The 26,376-nt window shown below is 40.3% G+C and overlaps 1 protein-coding gene across 13 annotated transcripts in view; it reads right to left on the bottom strand.

Moving 5' to 3' along the window:
- Positions 1-26,376, bottom strand: part of tenm4 (teneurin transmembrane protein 4) — a 251,591-nt gene that overhangs the window by 87,907 nt on the left and 137,308 nt on the right. For 8 of the 13 annotated variants that reach the window (XM_054794148.1, XM_054794141.1, XM_054794142.1 and 5 more), the window contains 6 exons: positions 24,587-24,688; positions 23,616-23,810; positions 19,575-19,775; positions 11,476-11,661; positions 5,044-5,070; positions 110-256 (listed from right to left, as the gene is read on the bottom strand). In XM_054794148.1, the coding sequence (XP_054650123.1) occupies positions 110-256; positions 5,044-5,070; positions 11,476-11,661; positions 19,575-19,775; positions 23,616-23,810; positions 24,587-24,688 (858 nt within the window). The remainder of the gene's footprint in view (positions 1-109; positions 257-5,043; positions 5,071-11,475; positions 11,662-19,574; positions 19,776-23,615; positions 23,811-24,586; positions 24,689-26,376) is intronic. The other 5 variants (XM_054794143.1, XM_054794139.1, XM_054794138.1 and 2 more) reach the window with 1 other exon arrangement.

Here is a 26,376-nt window from a genome sequence, read left to right on the forward strand (position 1 = left end):
CCAACTACCTTCTTTGATTCCATTCAAATGTATGAAGTGTTGTCCAGGCGGGGAGCATGGGAGCTTCCTGCCCGGCATGCGTAATTCCACACAATCTTCATTTTCTTACCTCCATCGTTGTCCTTGACGTCGCTGCAGGCGGTTTCCATGGAGGTGTCGCAGCCGGTGCCCCTCCAGCCCAGCTGGCACACACAGTACCAGCCGCCGTTACCCAGAGTGCACCTACCGTTGCCGTTACACAGACCAGGACAGCCCTCTGGGGGGGACAGGAAGAAGAAGACTATCAAACACAGCAGGACACCTCATGGACAAAGTAGACACACAGTGTACACCCTCAAGTAGAACAACTCAAACCCCAAAGCTTCAACAGTCTGCAATTTTAAAGTGTTTTGTGGATTTTCTTTGGCTATTTTGCATGTTTTCACCTAAAATCGCAGTATTTTTTCCTAAAAACGATTGTTTCTCTCACAGAAGTGCAAGTTTATTTCTTGTAAAATTATGACTTTTTCCTCATAACATTGTGACTTTATTCTTTACTTTACCAGAATAAAGTCACAATATTATGAGAAAAAAGAAGAAATGATCATTTCTTGTAAAATTATAATTTTTTTGTAATATTCTGAATTTTTCCACCTAAAATGGCAATATTTTTTTTCTTGACTAGTACTTTATCTCTTGTAAAATAAAATACATTTTCCTCATCCTATTGTGACTTTATTCTTAAAAATTACATTAATGTCTTGTAAAATTTGAAAAGCTTTTTTGTAATATTCAGAATTTTTCACCTGAAATTGAAGTATGTTTTCATAAAAATTACTTTTTTTCACAGAAGTAGAACTTTATTTCTTGTAAAATTCCTTAATTCTTGTAAAATACTGATGTAATATGATGTAATGTGTAGGTTTTTCTCATATCAATGCATTTTTAAAACAATTTTTGTATTTTTTTTTTTACTTTTTTGTCATATTCTGTTCTTGTAACATTGCAATAGTTTACTGTAAAATTAGCATTTTTTTGGTGTAGAATTGCAATGTTTTTTTCTCAATATTCCGACTTTATTTTGTCAAATCCTCCATAAGAATGATGATTAAGTGTCGTATTAATATTTGCAGCTTGCATCCTGTATTCAGGAGGAGAACACAATGTGTTTACACACACATACACACACACACATACCGTATACATTAGTGAATGTTCCATGCTAAGAGAGAGTGTGAGTGTGTGTGTGTGTGTGTGTGTGTGTGTGTGTGTGTGTGTGTGTAGGGGTGTAATGAGCCTCAGCTTTAAAGTTGATGAATGCGATAGAGCTCCAGTGAGGCTGCTAATATGCTTTGCAGTGCAGTTGGTAGGTGTGGGCTTATCTTCACAGTCGATATTGCAGTCATTATTACTGCAGCAGGTTGCGTTCACGCTGCTAACGCTGCATAATGACACAGTGGAGTGCGTCGGCCGTGCTTGTTGTTAGCAGAAAAGGAGCGCTGCATGTCATGATTCACTGGCAGTGACAATGCACACTGTTAACTCACCCGTGGGCCTCACTTACTCACACTTCTGCGCTGAAATGCTAGCTTTTTAAGAAGACTTCAGCATTGCTTTTTTTCTACATTAAAGATGCTGAAGATGCTAACAAAACAGCTTAGTTTAGCTGTCCTTATACAGGCAAGTTCACATATGCTAATTAGCATCAGGTGGCTCATATGCTTGGAGGAATGGATTTAAGGACACAGGTGCAAACAATTGTGGACAGTTAATGAACATTTGAATATTGGATTTTAGACACAAAGAAAGGCTGCTATAAAAAATGTGGAAATTTGGGAAAAATGTCCTCCAAAGTCGTGTCTGTGAATATTCCTCAGGTCGTGGTACGCTCGGGGCTTTGAATCCATCGTAACTGGACAGCTCAGGATGTCCCAGCAGTCTTCAACACAGACCAGAGCAGTCCTATCTAGTCTTTGAGCATAAACTCATGCAGATTCTAGTATAGACCTAGCCTGAGGACGGAGTAGCACAGTCCTATCCAGTCTTTGAACATGAAATGATGAAGCCTACGAGTCAAGCTCTACGATCAGACTAGAACTGTCCTATCAAGTCTTTGATCATAAACTGACAAAGCCTGCTCGTCTAGCGCTGTAGTCAGAGTAGAGCTGCCCTATCTAGTCTTTGAACATGAACTGATAAAGTCTGTGAATCTAGCTCTCTAGATAAACTAGAGTCAGACTAGAGCTGTTCTATCTAGTCTTTGAGCATGAACTGACAAAGCCTGCTAGTCTAGCTCTCTAATCAGACTAGAATCGTCCTATCGAGTTTTTGAGCATAAACTGATGAAGCCTGCTAGTCTAGCTCTCTAGTCATAGAGCTGTTCTACCTTGTCTTTGAGCATAAACTGACAAAGCCTGCCAGTCTAGCTCTCTAATCAGAGTACAACCGTCCTATCTAGTCTAGAGCATGAACAGACCAAGTCTGCTAGTCTAGATCTCTAATTAGACTAGAGTCAGACTAGAGTTGTCCTACCTAGTTTTGAGCATGAATTGATGAAACCTGCTAGTCTAGCTGTCTAGTCATAGAGCTGTCCTATCTAGTCTTTCAGCATGAACTGATGAAGCCTGCTCGCAATGGATTCAATGCCCTAAGAACACACCTCTAAAGTGCATAAAACGTTGTCGTCCTACCTGCCAATGTCGACGCAAACTCAGTTCAGTGAGCATCAAAGAGATCTGGCATGTTTTGCAACATCGGACGGTTCACTTATTTTTACGCTTATAAAATAAACGATACATAAAAGTGTTGAATGGTATCATATTATTGCTGACCAGCAACAAGCACTAGCAAGGAGAATAAAAGGTATCAGGATGAAAAAACGCAAAGCAGGTCGCGAACCTGACAACAACGTTTATTTTTGTGCATAAAGCCCCCCCCCCACCCAGTATCTCATACCCGCATGCGATTGGTATCTCGAAGCCGCACGCGGAGGAACATTTCGGGATATCAAACGCTGGAGTCTGTCGCAGTTTGCTCAGCTGAGCCATTTTGTCAAGTGTGAGGAGCGAGGGTGGCGCTCTCAGCATGAAAGAGGAAGCCGAGGATTGGGAGGATGAGAGCACACGCCACAGGAAGAAGGAAAAACGTACAGCAGTAACGTGGAAGCAAGTATTTGCAGAGATAAGGCATGACTGCAAAGCACAATAAAAGCACGAAAGGATCCACTCAAACATTGACAAATATCCTATTTCAATTTGATCTTATGTTGTATTTCAGATCTATTTCTTTCTGGGTCACAACAATCTCATGCAGGAGCTGAACATCAAAAATATTAATAAATCATTTCAAACAGTAAAATATGAGTGCAAATTAAAATAATAGTAAGACATACGTAAATTATCTTAAATAAAATACAATAAAATATTACGAATTTCATGGCTTCACTTTATCGCGGTTAAAAAAATAATAATAATAATAAATTACACAGTTTCATGGTTGACATGGTTGGCATATACTGTATGCATATTTAAGCAAATCATTATTTTTTTGCCTATTGACGCAATTTCCAGCACAAAAAAGCTAAATATAAGGCATTCAGAAAACGCATTCAAAGATGCTGCGATGACATGTAGTATTGTACACGAGTCACTAGGTGTCAGTAATGTTACGTTGATGAGACAAAAGCTACCCGCAGGAAGTATTGGACTGAACAGGAAGTAAAAAAAAAAAAGAACAACAACAAGGAATTCTCCCAATGCTAACGTGTGAATTTATATTATATCTTATTTTCTCTTATTATATCTACTATATTGGATAATAGGAGTATAAAGTTGACTGTCGAGGTGTTATTTCATGTCTAGAGGGCTCTAATCATGCTAAAAAGCATATTTAGACAGGTTTTCTATGTCTTATATGTCTTATTTTCTCTTATTATGCCTACTATATTAGGTAATAGATAGGAGTGTGAATGTGACTATCGAGGTGTTCTTTTACAGTATGTCTAGAGGGCTCTAATAATGTTAAGAAGCATATTTAGAAGGTGGTAAACAGGTTTTCTATGCTCTAACTACCAAAATATTACACTTATAAATAAGGAATCCTACTTTGCGGAAATTCACTTATTACGGTCGGGTGTGGAACCAATTAATGGTCATAAACGAGGGATTACTCTACTAAAAATAATACTACTTCTAATAACTATACTATAAATATTAAAACAGATATTATACAATGGCATTAAAAAATATACAATTCTTCCTTTACAATCACAATGTGGGGTTAGTAGTATATTAGTAATATGTTTCCTATATATATTGTGGTTTTTAATTTGCTATGGTGCACAACTCTAATATATTGTGATCTTAATTCAATAATGTTCTTACTTCTTTTTGCATGATGAGGTTATTTCCATATTGAATCTTGTTGGATGGTGAATTGTTGAACATGTTTAATAATGATAAACTATTGTGTGTGCCCTCAGGCGATCAATGAAGCTCCGACAATCACTGATTTAAAATTGACTGCTAAACAACAAAAGGCTCTGTTAAAATCAATTTCAATAAAGGCCTGAAAAAAACAAAAAAGAAAACAATTTTCTGCTAATTTCCCTGAAGAAAGGCGGGCGCCACTGGCGTCCAACACCATTAGACAATCCACATCTGCTCGTCTTTTCATTGAGGAATAGACAAACTGAGACGGATGCGTAGCGGGCGGCGGATGTTTATTAATGAAGACGCTTTCTTTGTTTGGCACCCGTTCAATTCCGTCGGCGGGTCTTTTTATCTACTTGAACCGCCTCCAAAACGTAAGCAAGGACGCAGGTGAGGCGCATCGTCCCGCACCGCCGAGACCTTTTAATTATAGAGCGAGTGCCCCCAAATCCCAGCTGCACTTTTCCCCAAAGGCCCTTTCCCCACTTGACTCAGCAGGTGCAAAGGTGCTAAGTGGAGATGACGGCGTGACGATGGGACAAAACGTTAATGGTGGTGGCGTTTGTGCTACAAGGTGATGGCGGTCACAATGGAAGAAGGGCAACGTGGAAATAAATGAGGAGGAATGTCGTACCTTTCACTACCCTATCCAGATAGTGAGCTTAAAGGAGGAGATAAAAGACAAGGATATGTAATAATAATAATAATAATAATAATAATAAGGGAAGTTCCATCAGTGCCACTTCCATGACGAGACAGCAAGGCAAAGTGTTAGTGCACATCATTACAAGAGACAAAAATAATAATTATAAAAATAACAAGCATGCATCACGAGCAAGACAACCAACACCAAGCCAGAACATAAGACAGGGATGGACATGCAGGACCAACACAATGTCTTCATTGATGGGAGGCGTGGTCAAAAGAGACTCATCATCAGACAGAGCTCTCAATCATCAACACGGACGCCAAATGGGAGGTTCAAGCCTCTGAAGCACAAAAAACTGCACAAGGTTCTCCTTCTTTACTGAAGTAAAGCTTTCACTTGGAGGACCAGCACTTGGACCACTTCCTGTCTTCCTGTCTAATGCTTGAGCAGTCATAGCAGAAAATGTTAAAGGTCTCCTATGATGCAAAAGTCATATTTTAATGATGTTCAAACAGTAGAATATGTCCCGAGAGCAGGAGGAGGTCCTCCCTCCAGCGAGGGCCACATAGTGAACAATGAAAGGATGCAACTTTGCCACTTGAATATTTTGTAAAACAACACATGTAGATATGCTAACAAGTTATATACAGTATGTCAATGCGTCTCAGCTTTGTCAGGTGAAAACGCATATTATTCATATCAACTTTTTTTCCCATTTCTGCTGGGGTTTTTTTTTCCAATTTTCCAAATATTTCAACTTTCTTCTTAAATAATCTTGGTAAATTTTCTTCTCAAAATATTATGACTTTATCCCCACAATGTTTGGACTTCAGTGCTATAATTCAACCCAACCTAATTTTCCAAAAATGACAACTTGATTTTGTTTTGCTTTTTTCTCATTTCTCATCAAATTACTACTAAAATTTGATTATTTTTCCTCATAATACTACACGTTTATTCTCGTAAAATTGTGATTTTTTTCTCGTTAGAATACGACTTTTTTCTTTTTATATTCTGATTTTATTCTTGTACAGTTACAGCTTTGTTTTTTTTCCCATTTCTGCTGTAGTAGGTTTTTTTTTTTTTTTTTTTTTTTACATTTTTTTCATAACTATTTCAACTTCCTTCTTGTAAATTTACTTCTCATAATATCAGGACATTATTCCCATAATATTTGGACTTTATTCCATTAATATTATAACTTTTTCCACAACCACATTTTCCAAAAATCACACCTTCATTTTGTTTTGTTTGTTTCTCATAACATTACAACTTTTTTTTTTTTTTTAACTCATTCTTTAACTCAAATAATTCCAGACATTTTTCAAAATTCAACCCCTTCAGTACCGGCCATTTTAGCATCTATCACTGGCTCTCACTTTTCATCATAAAAAAACAGTTTGTTTCTCCCTTTTTCCGTTCTCCAGTGATCAGCAGTAGAACAGGTATGTTTCAGGAAAATATCAGCTCCCAACAAAAAAGGGAGAAAAACAGCTTTTTGTGAAAAGATACATTTCAAGCATAACTTTCTTTGACGCAATTTTTTTTCTTTTGTGACAGTTCAAACATATAAACAACCACACCAACATAAACAATACAAAAAAGCGTTGTTTTACATCAAAATAACAGTTTATTTACGAATATAACACCATGAAGTATTTACAAGTTTTAAACTGTGTGTGTGCATGCGCGCGTGTGCATTGGTTAAAATTTCCCTGCAATGCGTAACCTTCTGCACGCTACACTCCTCCATGCTCTCTCACTTCCTCCTTGCTGTCGAGTGTGTATTTACATGCAAAAGATCCTTACCGAACTCTTACCAAATGCACTTCTGCCACCTTGTGGCCGTTTTTATGGTTTAAAACTGCTCAGTGACATCTTTTAGCGTGTGTTTTCGTCATCACATCTTTTTGCCTCTCTCACAAAAAAAGACACATCTTTGGGATCGGGCGTTCGGGTTCATAAAAACATATAAATACGTCTTTGGTATTGAATGAGTTAATATTTCACTTTATGTTACTAAAATGACATATTTCCTCATAATATTTGGTTAATGTCGTCAAATTTTAAATTACAACGTTTTCATCTTCATTTGTGACAAGCAAATGATTGCAAATTTTTCAATTTTTCTGTTGTTTCTTTTAGTTTTCTTGCTAAATCACATTTTTAGAATGTGCCACGGGCTAATAAAAAATCAGCCGCATGCCGCAAACGGCCACCGGGCGGCACTTTGGACACCCCTGCCCTAGCATGTGATAAGAATCTCTCATCTCCCTCACTTGTTTGCTCCACTTTTGAGAGTCCCTTGGCTTTTTAAGTTAAATCTTTTCATGGCGTCATGAAGAAAAAAACACCTCTGACCCGCCCGAAGCCAGACAAGCCCACCCTGTCGATACATCCACCACTTTGTCAAAAATAATAATAATTTTTAAAAAGCAGGCTTTGCTACAAATCTTAAAATGCAGCATGGAGCTCCGCCCCTTGATGGAGGCCAGTTTTCTAAAATAAATAAAAAAATAAGTAAAAAACAGGCTTTGCTACACATCTTAAAATGGAGCTCTGTCAGACAGTTACTGACGTGGAAAATGCAAGTTTGATCATTTAGTTTTTCTTCAGCAAATATGATAACCTCGCATGATGTTACAATGCAATGTTAGCACTTTAGCATCACATAACTATGCTCGTGTTGCTCACGTTTGTGTCCTCCTGTCCCAGTCCTTCATGTTACTACGTTGTATGTGATACATGTGATACATGGCATTTATTAAGTTAGTGCAGAGTTACAGTGTCTACGTCAAAAGTACACAATAGCGCTTCTTGGAGACATGCACTGCTCATTAGCATTAAAGCTACACACGCACACACAAACACAAACACGCACAATGGCGTGTTCCCAGTAGGGTCTCCTTTCCAACATCAAAGTTATTCTGCTGCCTCTGATACTTGCTGAAAAATACTCTCATAGAAGAGCTTTAGCAAGTTATGTCCCCAGTCAGAGGGCAAAGATGAACTAGCATGCAGTCTTTCTTGTCATTTCTCTGAGGAGTGGTACACCCAGTTTTCCTCAAAAGCAGTCCCGCCCCTCCCGGATGAACAAAAGTTCCCAAAGGGGAGTCTGTTGTTGTTCCAGTGCAAACACGGAAATTACAAAACGCCAATAAAGAGTGAGAAAGTCCACAAAGACTCCCACAATCAACTCCCGGAATCGAAAGGTTAGCAACCAGCTCTCCTCCACGGTGCTTCCCGAGGAAACCCATCCAGGTTTTTTTTACACTGGAAATAACTCCCTGATAGCTTCCTGATGAGCATCACTGAATGTTACCGTCGACAAAACGTGAAAGCTGAGAATGAGGTGGAACACCACAGTTCCGAAGACTACTGTTCCTTCATTTTCCAACATCAGTAGGATTACCAACTCCCTGAAAAATACATAAAAACACTCTGTTGGCTGGGCCAACTGAGCCAACTATTTTTATGCTAGTTTGTGGCCATTTGTCATTAAATACAGGCACTATCATAAAGTTAACAGCTAAAGGCTGTTAAACAACTTAGACTACTAAAAGTAGTGTTTTGAGGATAAGACATAATTATAACAAGAGAGAAGGGATGTTAAATGACGCTTTAAAAACGTACGTTCGCACATACCTCATAAACGTGATAGCCATTTGTAGCTTCCCCGTGGGACAAAGACGAGCTCCGAATGAACCGCATTGCTTGTTTGTTCTAAAGACAAAATGTCACTGTGGTAAAATCTCACATTTGGAGTCAGGAGACCACAAGCTAGCTTGCTGGCGAGGCAGAGTGAGAGCCAGGCAAAGTGTGCAAACAAAGGTGCCAGACACGTCCAACGGCGTCATGAGATTGATAGGCGAGCAATCAGACACGCTGGCATCGATTGGCTTAGCCTGTAAGCTGTCGGCAATAAACTCCACATTCGACAGACTAATTGTCACAGTAATAAAAGACAAAGCGCGTCCCTTGTCAACTCAATACGGCACGTGTACTTTTATTTGTAAATACGAGACGATTCTGTGTTTGAAGGGACGTTTGGCAACCTTTATCTTGTGTAAGCTGTTAAGGTGTTATGGCGACCCCTCTGCAGCAGCAACAGCTTCTTTTCTTCACTCTTCATTTCCTGTAGCGCTAGCTTCCACGTCTATTAGTGAAAAGCGTGCAGGTCAGTGTGATTTGAAGTCGTCATGGCCGCCACACACGTGTTTGAAAGCAACATGACCTCTGGGCGACCTCACCCCCTTGACGTTTAGTGCCTTTGACAGGCCTGACATTAAGTAGCGGGGCGCTAACTAAATAAAACGCAAACCTGTCCTTAGTGAGCTCACTTTGGAAGCTGTCAATCCTCAGAACATCCATCATCATAACCTAAATAAGAAATAAAAAAATCCACAAATGTCCTTTGCTGTCAGGAGCAACCACACACAAGCATGACACGACACCCCGCTGACAATGTTATTCAAAGTCTGTATGCTTCTTGCTTTGGGGATACAAAATAAATCCTTGCAAAACACCTGAGACTGTCGGGACAGGGAACATACATGCACCTAGAGGAGATAGAGGGCACCAATAAAACACAGAGCTGCAACTGTGGACTCAAATCAAATCCACAGCTAAGGCACAGCAACGGTCATTATTTTTCTCATTTCTAGCTTTCAATACTCAACTTTGACAATAATCTCACTGATATGGTATCCATTCAGTATGCTTGGAGTCCCAGCTAACCACAAGGACCTGGTTTCTCCAATTTTATCATAGAGGAGGGCAACAAGAAAGCAGACCTCTGCAGCAAAGCAAAAACTGTGGACTATACAGTAATAATATCCACAGCTATCCATCCATTCTTTTTCTATGCCACTTATCCTCATTCGGGTCGGGGGGGCTATGGCACAGTATTCATTTTGGCCATTTCTAGCTTTGAACACTCAAATGTGACAATAATCGCACTGATATGGTACCCTTTCAGCATCGTAGCTAACCAGTAGGACCAGTAGTACTTGCTTTTGCCACTTTTATCCAAAAGGAGATTGAGGACAGTAACAAAACAGCGTACTGTTGAGACTGTGGACTATGATAAAATCCAAAGCTAAGGCACAGCAAGAGTTTATTTTTGTCTCTGTTCAGCATGTTTGGAAGTCCAGTTGAACAGTAGTACCTGTTTTTGCCACTTTGAGGGCAGTGAGCAAATTGAGCGTTGCAGCAAAGTGGAGACTGTGGACTATAATATCCAAAGCGAAGGCATAGCAAGTTTTTATTTTTGTCATTTCTAGCTTTGAATGCTCAAATTTGACAAATATCTCACCGATACGGTATCCATTCAGCATGCTTGGAACTCCCAGGTGAGCAGCAGTACCTGCTTTTCCCACTTTTATCCAAGAGGAGATTGAGGGCAGTAAAAAACAGAGTGCTGCAGCAAAGTTAAGATTGTGGACAGTAATAGAATCCAAAGCTAAGGCACAGAAAGTGTGTTTATTTTTGTCATTATGGTATCTGTTCAGCATGTTTGGAAGCCCAGTTGAACAGTAGTACCTGGTTTTGCCAGGTGCTGCAGCAAAGTGGAGACTGTGGACTATAATATCCAAAGCTAAGGCATAGCAAGTGTTTATTTTTTGGCATTTCTAGCTTTGAATGCTCAACTTCAACAAATATCTCACTGATATGGTATCCATTCAGCATGTGAGCAGTGGTACCTGCTTTTGCCACTTTTATCTAAGAGGTATTTGAGAGCAGCAACAAAATGGAGCGCTGCAGCAAAGCAGAGACTGTGGCCTATGATGGCATCCACAGGAAAGGCAGAGAAAGTGTGTTTATTTTGGTCATTTGCAGCTTTGAATCCTCAAATTTGACAATCATCTCAATGATGCGGTATTGGTTGAGATGGTTTAGAACCCCAGTTGACCAGGAGTGCCATCCTTTGCCAATGGGAACGCGAGTAGGACCGTGTTATGATGGGTTGGTACCATGCACTTTGTTTTTTTCAAGCAGTGCAGGAAAGCTTTTGTCGTTGGCTTGAGGTACCGCTAACAAAATCTGTGCAGGCATTGGGGAGATCGGGGGGGGGGGCATCGGCAGAGCTGAGTGTGGCGTTTGTAGAAAATGAGGAGTAAATGGAGGGAGGGAGCACAGGAAGGAGGTGAGGAAGAGGATGAGTCAACTGAAAAGACACCTTAGCACATTCCCACATTAAAATGCATGAAGGCAAGCCTCAGATCCTTGAGTAAACCCGTTCATGCTTTACTGAGTTGCACAAATTCAATTAAGCATGCTCCCCCCCCCCCCCCCACCCCCCCGGTCTCGTCTCCAAGTGGACCCTTCCCATCACGCCCACCGCCTCAAACACACACACAGGCAAAACAAACCCTTTGAAGACAAAACACAAAGCCCCGCACTCCCGTCTCGTCCTACCGATGCTGCAGTGTTCCCCGTTCCAGCCGGGACTGCACTCGCACTTCCCGTCCTTGCAAGTCCCGTGCTCGTTGCAGCGGGGGTGACACGCCCTCTGGTCGCACCCCGCGCCCATCCAGCCGTCGTCACAGCGACAGGTGCCCGACACGCAAACGCCGTGGCCGCCACAGTCGGATGCGCATATCTCTGTGGGAGACACGGAGACAAAGACCAAAAAGGGGAGAGGGGGTAATGGATGGACAGAGAAGACAGGGAGGGGGGGCAAAGAAGAAGACAAATCCAGAAGTTATTGTCAAGGAAAGGCAGCCACGCTCCACTACCTTGGACATTCCTGCTGCCTCGTGATGCTCAAGCCCTTTTTTTTCCCTACAATACAAATCTAATAAGAACGTTACAAAGCACACACGGAGACTACTTCTTCTTCTTTTTACCATGATTCTCCTATGTTTGCAACAGCTAAAGCCTCGCTTGCGACTTGGCATGCAGCTTGAGAATCACAACCCTATCCTTCATAATATTACAACTTTATTCTTGTAAAATTACTATTTTTGTCTCATATTTACATGTTATTCTTGTAAAATTAGGACTTACAATACAGTACACAATACAGTAGAAATTAAGGATGTAAATCTCTTTCTGATAGACGATTCGATTCAAATCTAGATACACAGGTAACGATACGATTCAAAAACGATATTTTTGTCAAATGCATATATTGCTTAGACATAGACCAAAAAAAAAGACTTGATGAATGAACATCTTTTGTTTAATGGGGTCGATATTTTACATTCTAGATTTTATATCTGTATTTTTATACCTGTAAATTTGGATTTAGAACATTTAAGTTTTTATGTCTTAATGTTGCTAGAAATGGAAGTGGAGCCACCAAACTAAGTTTCATTGTATATTGTGTGTAATGACAATAAACATCAATCTATCTATATAAAATACAAAATACGTGAAATATACCAAGAAAAAACACAAGTCTTAACCTTCAGTCCAATTTCTAATATAGAGTAAATAAAAAGTGCAAAGCCCCTTAAATAATGACACCTCTCTTTCAGTAAATAGAAGTATTTGTCACCTGAGTGCAATGAAAACTCTGTTTTAGCTTGGAAAAGTAAACAATCCCAGACTCAAAATGTCATAACAATGGTAATTGGACATTACATTTCAGACTCAGCATTGTGCTGTCAACACTCCAGGAGCAACTTTTCAAAGAAAGAAAGCATAAAAGTTACCATTCTCGCCTGTGTTGGTCCGGCTGCTCAAGTTTGCACCCTTCTTGAAATTAATCCAAAAACGTTCCAAAGCGGGATTAGACTGTCGGTCAGTTTTACCCTACTGATGATGTGCTGTTGGCAGTCTGCTAGGTAGCCGGCCGGCGTTGGCTGGCTAGCGTCAGCATTCTCGTCTTCAGCCATGCAGCATGCGAGACAATGCTTTCGCGTTGTCTATAAGACACTGTCAACCGATTGCTTCTCCCGCGATACCCGGTGCATGTCTCCACAATCGATTAACCTAAAGCTTTATGGCTGATATATATCGATACAGGAGGCTTCTTCCGGCGCATCAAAATTGTTCCCTGCTCAAACCAGACATCCGGTCGTTTATCGTTCACATCCCTAGTAGAAATGGAAGCATGATATACAGGGCGAGTACTTAAATGGCAGTTGTAGGAATGGAACTTGTACGTAGACTATATTTTGCTTCTGTTACATATAAAGTGTATTTAGTCGTGTGTGTGTGTGTGTGTGGTGGCTTTTCATGCTGTGCAACAATGAACAATGAATAAATCCTGATTTATGCAATTTTCCTCCCTTGGATGTCTTTAGTGTTGTGCAGCAAATGCTTTGGCCAGTGGGTGTAAACACGCCTTTATTGCACACCCTGCTCCAAATCCACATGACAACATGCTTTTTGATCCTTGGCAGTATTAAGAAGGGCGAGCGGTGCTGAGGAAGATGATATTGAGAGGCTTCCTTCCCGTCCTCGCAGGCTGTTTGCTGTCCGCCACAACATCAAGCTTAGCGTGGTATTACACCACGCTTGGACGGTGAACAGGATAAAGGAGGATAACTCATCAGCATCCACATGGCTCTTTCTCTCAGGGTAACTACCCCCAACTAATCCCAGCAGGGATTACCTTTTAAGGCACAGTTTGGGATATTGAAGCATTCTTCATTCTAGAGGAATATTTGGTTGTGGCAATGGAAGGCAGACGTTGTGATCATCAGAACATCACAGCAGCGCTTTAATCTGGCGAGGGCTCGTCAGAAAATGTCTTGTTGATTTGAAAAAATGCTCAAATGTAACACACGGCTGTGCTCTGAAATGAAAAGGCTTTTTTTGCCTTTGATACACCATCGCCATCTCTTTTAAGATCAACAGTAAACGCTAAACACAAACATTCAACTCCTTAGCTTTTTTTTTCCAACATCACTTTTCAAATAAAAACTATAAAACTGCAAACTCAAATCACAACTTTTCTCGTGAAATTATAACTTTATTCTTTTCAAATGACATTCTTCTAAAATGTAAACCTTTTCTTAGAATATTACAACTTTATTCTTTGAAAATTATGACTTTTTCACAAAATATTACACGTTATTCTTGTAAAATTATGACCTTTTCTCATAATATTCTGACTTTATTCCTGTAAAATTATTACGTTTTTCGTCAAAATGTTGCACCTTTATTCCTTTCGTAGAATAACAATTTTTTATGATAATATTACAACTTTATTCTTCTAAAACGCATTTTTTGGTCACGATTAGGGATGTCTGATAATATAATAATGTAATATCGGTATCAGGATTTTTCCCCATAATGAAAGCCGATCATAAACACAATGCTGTATACTATACAGGCTAGGGGTCACCAACCCGATGATCGCGAGCTACTAGTCAATCTTTGGGACTCGGCCTATCGCAAAAATATAGAAAAAAGAAAAGTATTATTACATCAGTGCCACCCCCTCCCGGAGAGTGACCAACAGGCATGCGTTTTGACCACCGGACACGCCCATACGCCTTGCCGCTCTCCAGGCAAGCAACCCGCTAGCTCCAGCCAGGAGCCCAGTCCCCTAAACCTGACCGGAGGTACCATAAGCGCACACACGTACACCGGCTCGCTTCTTTTGCTCACCAGTTGAGCGACAAGAAGAGAGAGAGAGAGAGAGAAAGAGAGAGAGTTAGTGCGCAGCCATGTGCCTGCTCACGCAACAGTAATTATTGCACGTTGTGGCTCAAAATCAGCCTTTGCTACCTTAAAATGAAGGCACAAATATAACTCCATAGACGTGCACCTCCAAAAAAACACTGCTCGTTAGGACTGACTAACGACCATCGCTTCGCTCGGCCAACAAGCCAAATAGATTTGTAGTTTGCTCATAGAGCCCACGCCACAAGCCCGACCCCAATGAAGACAAAAGTAGGGGTGCCCAAAGTGCGGACCGTGGCTAATTTGTCATTGCTTCACTGCAGTTATAAAATAACATTTAAAAACCAGCAAAAAATGGTAAAAATAGATCAAAAGGCACAATGAGAAAAAGCTGAACTGTTGACACCAACAACCAATAATAACACAAAGCTTTAAATATCTATCACTTTTAAATTTACTTTAAAAACAAAATAAATCAATAAATAAATATGTATAATTGAAATGTGTATGTATGTATGTGTGCATATATATATATATATATATATATTATATATATATATATATTATATATATATATATATATATATTTATACACACACACACACACACACACACACACACACACACATACATACTGTACATACATACATACATATATACACACATACACTCCTTATCAAAATCTTAAGACCAGTTGAAAAATTGCGAGAATTTGCATTTTACGTTAGAAGCCATCTGGACCGTCAAGGTTCCATTTTTTCTCAGAGAATAAAACTTTTTTCCACCTTTGAGTGTCCCATGTTTGACGCTCCCTGGCAAAGTCTAAAAGGGCAGTTTTGTGCCGTTGAAGGAGACGAGGTCTTTGAAATGTTTTTTAAACCTTTTTCCCGCAGATGCCGTCTGATGGTTATTGTGCTGCAGTCGGCACCAGTAAGGGCCTTAATTTGTGTGGAAGACCGCCCTGTGTCTTGATGGACAGCCAATAGGATCTTCCGGCTCAGCGTAGGTGTGATTTTTTTGGGTCTACCACTTGAGTTTTGTTCCATAATGCTCAGGATCTTTCAAAAAAATGTAGCATGACTGATTTACTGCACCCAACCTCAGCAGCAATGGCACGCTGCGAGAGGCCTTGCTCATGCATCTCGACAATCGGACCACGTTCAAAAAGAGAAAGCTTCTTAGCTTCTTAGCCATCAGGAGGGCATGCCAGTGTGAATGCTTGACAGCAAATGAACATTTTGAGCAGATTTTGGCTTTTATAGCCTGTCGTCTTAAACTTTTGATCAGCTGATAAACAGCCTATTTCAGTTTAATTGTTGTTTCAATAAATGACTTTTTCAAAGTGCTTTTTGTCTCACCCCCCCTTCTTGTTTTTGCATATTGTAGCTCTACTTAAAACCTAATTAAGATCCAAATGTGCAAAATGCTGGTCTTAAGATTTTGATCAGGAGTGTACACACACACACCGGGGGAGGTAGATCTTGTGCAGATTCACGGCCGAGACCAGAGATCTTGGGCTGCAAAAGGTTGGTGACCACTGTCATAGGCCTATGAGCTCCCGTATTTCCCGGAGCGCAAATGATGACCTAATCAAACATGTAAACAACCGTGGGTGGCTAGTAGCAAGCTAGCTTGCGCCTTCCATTCCATCTCCATCTACTTGTCTTTTTTGTTTACGTGTTTCAATGGGAAGGCGACGTGAAACTTTAACCACAGAAGAGTCTTTTCAAGTTCTGGCTTCTCCTTGGCACTATCTCCCAGCCAAAGGCAGATTTCTTTAGCAAGTAGACGCCACAGCCACTTCCTGTTGTTCCTCACTGTGGTAAACATCTGATTCCAAATGTATGTGCTATTACTCCCCGACGTACTTCTCAATCTCAGAACATTCCAGAAGTTAATCGTTAGCGCTTTATGTGAACAATAAGCCCATCTTCTGTCATGTGACGTCTGCGTGCGCTGCTTTCTTTCAACTAAACGAGCAATTACCCCAACACGCAGCGAATCAAGACGGGAATGTGACACAACACAAGAGCGCTTAACGCGCGTCAGCCGCAGCTTTTCTAAACTGTCTGTCACAAACACTTCTTGTCATGATTATGAAATGTTATTTCTTTTTGCCTTTCCCTGCACGTTTCACCCGTGATAGTCGCGAGCTGGGAATGCTGGAGCTTCTTCAGCTGAGCTGTGACATCATTTCCACTCAGCACTCACAATCACGTACCCCACCAAAACATTCACAAGGCGGGAAAACTAACTGGCACTGACTGATAGATACTGTAGATCGATACTTTATTAACCTTCAAGAGAAACTGGCCTTGAAGAGCAGACATGTCAGATATGTGACATCACATAATAATATTAATAATAATAATTCATTTTTATCAGGCGCCTCTTTGGCCACTTAAACAAGAAATAATAGCAATACAAAGTAGATAAAAAAAAAACCATAAATAAATAAAATAAAATAAAAATATATAAAATTATTTAACTTTATTATTGTAAAATTACTACTTTTCATATTTATGACCTCAACTCAATATCACGATAAATTGGGCCGTTTTACCTCGATAACAGCAAATGCACGATAAATCCCCGATGATTTATTGACCAACTGGCACACATTACTTTCAATGAAATCTAGTGCACGGAATGGGACGCACCTATTCTGGCCATAAAGCCTTCTGTAAAGACCTCCAAAAAGCACCAACAACGCTCCCTTTACGTAATGTGCTTTGGGTGGTTACCACAGTTTTCATACTCACTTTCCATTTCGTGTTCATCTTTGTGGAACCCAAAATAAATCTCCCTGGTACTGCGGTCCACAAATATGAATGTATGGTACATACCCTGGCATACTACATCCTGTACACACATGTACTCAGCTACACATACAGCCACACAACATGACTGGCATCACGTCTCATGCAATTATGTTACTAATGGCCACTCATCACACTGCACAAGAAGGACGACGTTGATATCAACCCAACCTACAGTACCACAACCATGTCAGGTCATGTATTCCAATAATAATAATAATAATAATAATAATAGCTATTCTATTCAATTCCAGACATTCCATTGTCATGCTATTTGCCAATATGTGTGTGACATCTTGGCTTTAGAAACCGGATAGATAACCATCACCAAAATGAGCATTTACACATGAAAAGAGATTTCACATGTTCTTGTGCCATGTGGCCATCTGTTCGTGACATCAAATAAAGCATGGAATCCTTAACAACTGCTACCAACAGCAAACTAATCATGGTTTCCTGGAGAGACGCTTTTATAATGTTATTATCGTGTTCTTTATTTGTGAGTTGTCAATTTTGCATATTTACTCATGATGTACACGTTTTTTGGTTTTTTTAAAGGCTTTAAAAATCCATATACTTCAAGTCAAGTATTTGCATATGATTCCGAGCGGCGTTACGATGAATACAAACAGGAAAAAAAAAGTATTTTTTAGCGCATGAGTGGGAAAGCAGGGAGTCACAGGGAGGAGTCATCTTTGCAGCAGCGCGCCCGTATCCAACTGATAACACAGCTCGTTAGCTACGTCAGCGAGTGCAGCTTGTACGGCTGAGATGTCCCGGCGCGTCAACGCGAGTTGCCTATGCGAGACTCGTAGATTTATACACAGATGCGGCAAAATGGTACTCTACTTTGTGTGGACTTATTTCAGGAACAAAATGCAAATTAAAGGCTAGAAAGACGTAGTTGCATGTGTGCTCCCTTTTTATTTTTTCTAGGCGCATGAGCGAGTGAAATACTGGCACTGTACAGCCGCTTCTTCATTTGAACCATCAGCCGTTCCCTCAACGTCTGTTTCCCTTCTTGTTCAGGGCTAGATGGGAGGCTGTACCTCGTCTTAAAGGCGGAAGGAACATAGCATACCAGCACACACAGACAAAAAAAGACTTTTCTTTTCTTGTTTATTTAAACACCAAATTTATCGACATGGGCAAAATAACGTCGGTTATTGTAGTAAATTTCGGTTTATCACCCAGGCCGACTACTTATTCTTGTTTTTTTACTACTTACTATATTTTTACTATATTTTTTTTACTACTTTTTTCATAATATTACTAGTTCATTCTTTTAAAATGACAACTTTTCCCTCATAATATACTGACTTTTGTGCATAGTATTACAACTTTCTCTGATAATATTATGACTTCATTCTTGTAAAATCTAAAATTTTCCTCATAATACTATGACTGCAAAATGACAACTTTTCACTATTTTTTTGCAAAATTAATATTTGTCATAATATTAAGACTTTATTCTTTTAAAATTACAACTTCATTCTTGCAAAATTACTATTTCTCATCGTATTTAGACTTTATTCTTTTAAAACGACAACTTTTTCCTCATAATATACTGACTTTTGTCTTTATTGTACAATTCAGATGAATTCGATTTTATTTTATTGTATTTTTTCTGTATGTATTCTATTATATGGAATGTTATTGTTAATGTACTTAAAATGCCATCAGGGACTAAAGATGGAAATTAGCCACCAGCCATAATTGACATGAACATGTTGATGAATATGCACTCTCCCTGTTTTTCCAAAATAAAAACATCTAAAAAGTACAAATGATCAGATGATGAATGCTCCTCTGCTGAAGCTGGATAATAAGCCCATGAAGGGCAATCTGAGCATCACTCCAATTTAGCGTAAATTCTCTAATTCTAACTGAATTATATTTATCTTACAAAGAGGACGGGTCGCCTTGGTTGGAAAAAAGGGATAATTGGGGCGAGGCTGTGTTATTTCTAAAATGCGAAGTATATTTACAACACGGCAGCAACAGAACCAATGTTGTCACAGCGCTAAGGAACAAACTGCTGAGTCAGCATGAATAGCGCTGATGAGTATATTGTAAAAAAAACAGTACGACACGTGTAACACTGTTTCTTTTCCTCACCAGTGGAGCAATCGTGGCCCGTCCAGTTGGCGTCGCAGCTGCACGTCCCGGCGTCTGCCAGGAAGGTTCCATGTCCGGAGCACTGGTCCATGCACGAGGCCCTGGCGCTCTCGCATCCCTGCCCGCCCCAGCCCACGAAGCAGTGGCACTCGCCCTGGACGCACACCCCTCGGCCCGAGCAGGTCGGGTCCAGGCAGTCCACTGAAAGACACAATCAGCGTCTATTAGAACCCACCCTGGAAGACCACCAAAGTGCAGCCCGCAGCTTGTTTTTTTATGGGCCTGCAGCAAATACAAAAAAAATGAACAATACAGCCCTCATTTATGACGGTAAATTGGTTCCACACCCACCTGTGATAAATGAATTTCCACAAAGTAGGATTCCTTCTTTATAAATGAAATATTTTTACAGTTAAAGCACAGAAAACCTGTTGACTTTCCTTTCTAACATTAGAGCCCTCTAGACATGAAATAACACCCCTATAGCCACCTTTACACTCCCATTACCCAATATAGTTGACATAATAAGAGAAAATAAGACATATTAGACATAGAAAACCTGTTTACCACCTTCTAAATAAGGTTTTTAACATTATTAGAGCCCTCTAGACATGAAATAACACCCTATAGTCACCTTTACACTCATATTACCCAATATTGTAGACATAATAAAAGAAATATAGACTCAAACGTTAGCATTGTGAGAGTTCCTTGTTGTTCTTTTTTTTGCTTCCTGTTTCTGTACAGCAAGTCAAGTTACACCACTTTATTAAGATGTTGCAAAAATAACCCCTGAAAATCCAGATATGGACCAAAACCTAACAAAAGCTTGCAGTTATCTGACATAACCATGCCTTCGCTGGGTCGTTTGTCTGCGAAATAAAAGCAGGAGTTCAAAGCCACGGTTCATGAACTTATCGCCCATGAAAAAATAATAAAAGACATGAGGAGCGGGAAGTAAAGCCTGAGGCAACAGCAAGCGTCCGCGACTTTTAGTTTAAACACCGTTTGAAGATCACTTCTTCAGAAGCCACTGCTGCATTTCCTGCACAAATTAGCATTACGTTGCCCCCTTGAGAGGGTGGTCCATTTTAATCACATTATCAGGGACTACATTTTGTCCTGAAGTGTGAACGCAGATGGCAAATGGACGTCTGGTCACTGAGAGCAGCGGGCCGACCGCCAGCATCTCTTTACAATGACATAAATGGACATAACGGCGGTGAGAGCCACAAACTGCATCTCTGGCCTCTCGGCAGATGCTTTGTGCACACGGTGTGGGGATCAGAGGCTAACTGACAAGACTAGTCTCTCCTGGCAATTAATCACGGCGGCTGAAGGTCGCCGCGAAGAAAGGTAAAAATGTGAAAGGCCGCTCGTCCGCGTTCCCCTCCGCCGCTAACCGCTGACTCTGCCGCCCCAAAATAGAATGGGGGAGCACCAGGATGTCACAAACACCCATTTGTCAAACGCCCGGCGCCATTTTTCATCTTGAAATGAGAGCCTTCAAGAGCTGACAAACACAATGGCTCCCTCCATCTTATCCGCCGTCGTGAATGCCGAGATCCCCCGTGGGTTTACATCAGATGGCGTGTCCGACTTCCGCACAATAAACCGACTATTGTTTCGCCACGATGTATCGGGTGTCAGTCAAGGTTGCTATGGAGACCACTGCAGATGTCCAATTTAAACCCGAAAGCCACGTTTACACCAAGCACACTGGCAAAACCAGGCACTATGAGGCCCTAGCAGGTACTTTTTCTAGTATTTGGTCGGCAGGTTGATACCATATGGGGCTCTTTGGTCCTTGGGATTTTACTGTACCACTTGAGGAAGCATTACACACGTGATGGACACTGCGGTATTACCATCCACAGTCTCCACTTGGCTGCAGCGCTCCGTTTTCTGGCTAACTTCAGTCTCCTCTTGGATTAAATTCAAGTCTTTATGAGAAGAAGAGCCTCGTTCTCCCCCATTGTTGTTGTTTTTGTTCTGAAAGACGTGCTCATTGCAGCGTAGTTATCGCAGTTTCCTAGGCCTGTCACGATAATCAATAAATCGATTACATTACAATTACAATGTTGAATACTGTTGAGAAATTCAAGTTTATTGCTTTTGATAAGGTGTGCTTGCATTATTATGCCGTATATTGTCATCACATTCATGAAAAAAGCTCTCAAAATTACATTGACAATAATATCCTTTATCTGCAATAATTTGTAGGACGATTATCGTCAGCAAAAATGTGACAGGCCTACAGTTTCCTGTTTTGAAGCAAAAACCTACCCTAAAACGTAACTGAAGTGTGTCTGGCTCTGCAAGATGCCACTGATGGATACCAGAATATGGTATCAGTTACCTTAGTACCATTTACAACTTCACACAATGCAAGCAAACAAGTTGCATACCGTGCCAACATGGCAAACTATACTGCTCAGTGGAAAATGGGACAAGCACAAGTTAAATGTCATACCCAAAAGCTCTAATAAATGTCAATAGCCTTCTGTAATGGACTCAAGTTCTGTTTGCCAGCCAGTTTCCCTTGGAAGTGGTGAGAAAAAAACCATTTATGCCCGCCTGGTGCCATCCTGACTAAACCCTTTGTGGAGGATTTGCCCTTTGCTCAAAGTCCAGCAAATGTGGTACATTTGTACTCATGGAATAGCTGAAGGTGATCAATGTGTGCATGGAACCATTCTTAGCAGACAATATATTTCATGCTGGGAATACTTTCTCTGAGGTCCTTAGACGTCCTTAAAAGGTGCCTGACATGATTTATCAACTTGGCTTGAAGATGTTATATATTGTTTGTATTTATATTCTACAATGGTCCATTTCTTGAAAGCGAACGGTAAATTCACAAAAATGATATTTGTAGTTGACGGCGCCAGTCTCATTTCCGGGTGTGATGTGATAGGGGTGACACCTCTCAGCTGAAGCAGAGTAAACAAACGCTTCTTAGGGTTGATGGTCAACTTGGTTCAGTATATTTTTCATCAAAATAGTAGTCATGCCAAAATATTAGGTTGCTGCTGGATGTTCACAGCATCCAAGTGATACTGTAAGTTTGTTTTCTTTTCCAAAAGAGGAAGGTTTAACACAAAAATGGACTAAGCAAGTGCAGAGAACGAGAGACAGATGGACGCCTACCTGGAGTTCTTTTCTTTGCAGTGATCATTTCACTGATGACTGCTGTGAAGGAACACCTTTACAAGAAGCATTTGGCTTGAAAGTACAGTATAAACGGATTTTGAAAAAGGATGCTATTCCGCCAGTTACCAGGAAAACAGCCACTACGTCAAAGTTGGCACAAAACAGAGTAAGTCATGTCTATTCCATGATAGTGACAAGGCTGCAAAACATTATACATGTTGTATGACAGAGATATGTTCACTGCGAGGGCGGCAGCGGCAATGGCGATCATTCATTATCGATGTGAGGCCACATGTACATAAAACAGGCTATAAAGACCCCTTTATGCTCATTAAGAAGCCGATTTAAAACAATCATTGAAGGATAAGCAACTCCAGAGTAAATTTACACTTGCCATTCTGTGTTTTGAAGGTGACCAATCTTCATCTCCATGTCTTAAGGCTTAAGTCCACGTTCTGCAAGTTCTCTATTTCATCTCCAAATGTTTCTTCCTCCTCAAACGTTTGACATGTTGCTCAAATCTCAGCTATAATCACTGTAAACATCCTATGTCTTGCACATCGCTATGTTTGTTTACCTGGGAGGTAAACAGACATAAAGGTTTAGCTGATTACGTCACATCTGGAAATGAGGCTGGACTGCGAGAGCTAGTTCGTCACGAGTGGTGCCATAAACAACAAATGTCATTTTTGCAAATTTACTGGTCGCTTTCAACAAATGGAACAATGTAGAACATAATTACAAATAAAATGTAACACATTCAAGCAAAATCGATGCATTATGTCAGGGACACCAAGAACAAGCCTATGAACATTCTGTTCATTTCGGTTTTTTTAGACTTACAAAGAGCATTCATAAGCAAGTATCGTGCGGTGTGGCATCTCATACCTTCCTCACAGTTCTCGCCCTTGTAGCCCGGGTTGCAGATGCAGGTGCCCACAATGCAGGTGCCGTGGTTGCTGCATGTCACGTCCACACACTGGTTGGTGGGAACGTCGCACTCGGAGCCCTTCCAGCCGCTGTGGCACATGCAGCGACCTTTAAGGTATTGACCGTTGCCGCTGCACAGCACGGGACAGGCGGCTGAGGGGGAAAGAGCAAGATGCGTGAGGATCATCGCTCTAGCCGTGGTGTAGGGGCTTTTGCCAACAAAAACCAGTATGTTTTGGAGCATCTTCAGGAGTTTCAAGTTGTGTTGAAACATTAAGTCTTCAATGACTGTCCCAAGTGACATTTGAAAGACATGCTAGCATACATGTAATCAATCCAGATGTCCTCAGTGTTTTATAACCATGAGACAAATGCTCAATGACTTATGGACAATTCATTCGTCATTTTCTTTGATGGCAGCCATGTTTGTTTAACCAATCTTGCTCAAATTTGACACGCATGTGCTTGGTCGTCCCCTAATGATGTGTACCAAATTTTGTGGCCATTGGGCTAACCACCCTTCAAGTCAATCCCACTCATTATGGGGTCAAACTTTGGGGTTTAAAAACAGCGCCGCCATGTGTTGTATTTGTCAGAAAAATAGCACAGGTAGCACGTTTGGGGTGCATGTTTTGACACATTTTCACCCTCTTGTGTGCAGCGCTGCAGGAGTAGAAAAGAAATACCAGCAGATGTACTCATTTTTTCACATGACAGTATAAAAAATACATTGAAAATCAAGTATAGAAGTACATGATCCTACGTCAATACCCTCATTAGTCACTTTTATTTTCCAGACAATACTCTCTGATGTGTAATTAAAAGAAATTGTCCTACGAGGTGACACATTGAAAAGAACAATCATAATCAACAATGAAAAGGATCGTGATGATGGTGATGATGATGTGATGAAGAGGGGCTCAACTCACCTCGCCCACAGTCGGGACCTTTGAATCCCAGGAAGCAGTGGCATGTTCCGGCCACGCAGTCCCCGTTCCCAAAGCAGCTGCTGGGGCACTGGTCCACAGAATCTAGCAGAATGAAAAATATGTCGAAAGGGTTTGATGTCATGGTGTGTTTATGTTCCCTTGTTAAGCCCAAGTTCCTGTTTGTATACTCTCCTTTTGCATTCACTCCCTGCCTTGCCCTGTTCGGTGTTCTCCTGCTTTGCGTTAATCACTTGCACCTGCTACTAGTTTCTGTCACTCATCTACAGTATTTAGTTCAGGTGCACACTCTTTGAGTTTGTCGGAGCATTGTCCTATAAATGCTTGTGTTGGTATCCTGCCACTGCACAGCAGCAAACTTTATTAATAAATATACATTTTACCTGCAATCGGGTGTCAGCTCTCACATCCTGGGGTCGCCGCCACAATGACAAAGCCAAAACGTTACACAAATGTTTACATACTGCTGATCGAGAGCGGGAAAAGCGTGCCAAGGTGGCAGTAAGTCAATCTACATTTCTCCTCCTTATATTCTCTATAGTAGCCAGCCTAGTGCTAACTGACACGCTAGCTCGGCAGCTAATGTGCTATCTGTGGTAGCTTTCACTCCCCACAACACAATATCAGTGGATTTAATTACTGTTGGGAATATAGTCACTTTCTCGGCATGCGTTCATGGCTGTGTTTGCATCTGGTTGCCGGCGTCACCCCTAAATGTTCTACGCCTGAATTTCTTGCTGTCACCCATCTTTCTAGCCTCTGTCAGTTTCAGTAAGTAAATCCATATTTGTACTAGATCTATTCTAGGAATCTTAGAATAATAGCATGAGCTTTCATTCCAGGGCTAAATAAGCAGCAATGCTCTTTTATTTTGCAGCTGTTTGTGTCACTTACTGACAGTCAAAAAAACATACTTGTGGCCATTTTTTGTGTGTGTTATATGATAGTTCTCAGAACACAATATCAGTGAATGTTATTGTTGCGCTATTGTTGTGAATATGTCACCTTCTTAGCTTTGCTGCGAGTTCATGGCTGGTTCATGTTTCCATCTGGTTCCTGGAACGTGTTCTGGACATGATGTCGCAGCCAAGATGGCGTCAGTTCAGAAAACTCTCTGGGGGGACGTGTCAATGTCACCACTTCATTTCACTCCTATTTCATAGTTTATTTATTTATGACAGCAGTGTGACAAAAATGTTTCATTAAGTGAGTACTTTCATTTTCCTATTTTTTTTTTTCAAACTTTTTTTTGGCATCATGAGCACTTTAAACAGTTAAACTTTATACATACGTATATCCATTAACATTGAAATCATTAACATTTGTTTTTAAGTTGCTGTATTCTACATGGCATACATTGAAAACACTTTAATTTAATTAACATTACTTTATTCATTTATGACATAATTATCTATTTCATTTTTCATCTTCATTTATTTATCTTTGCTTTTAGTTACCAAAGAATGAATATACTGTATGTAAACATTTTTAGCAATATTGCAAATGTGAGCAAAAGAAGTACAACATATACATTTCCATTTAGATTTATTTTATTAAATATTATTATTTTTTATTTAAAAAATAACAGTTTTTTACATAATATATGTATTTATGGCGTTTATCTTTGTATAATGTGCTTAAAATGTGTTTTTAATTACCTATTTAACAAAAACACCAGACAATTCTAGCAATGACGCATTGTATTCTCAATGAAGTACTGTACAACATTTAAATCTGTTTTATTTTGATTAAATCTTTCGTTTATTAATTTT

Source organism: Dunckerocampus dactyliophorus, chromosome 12, assembly GCF_027744805.1.
Source record: "Dunckerocampus dactyliophorus isolate RoL2022-P2 chromosome 12, RoL_Ddac_1.1, whole genome shotgun sequence".
Taxonomy (NCBI): domain Eukaryota; kingdom Metazoa; phylum Chordata; class Actinopteri; order Syngnathiformes; family Syngnathidae; genus Dunckerocampus; species Dunckerocampus dactyliophorus.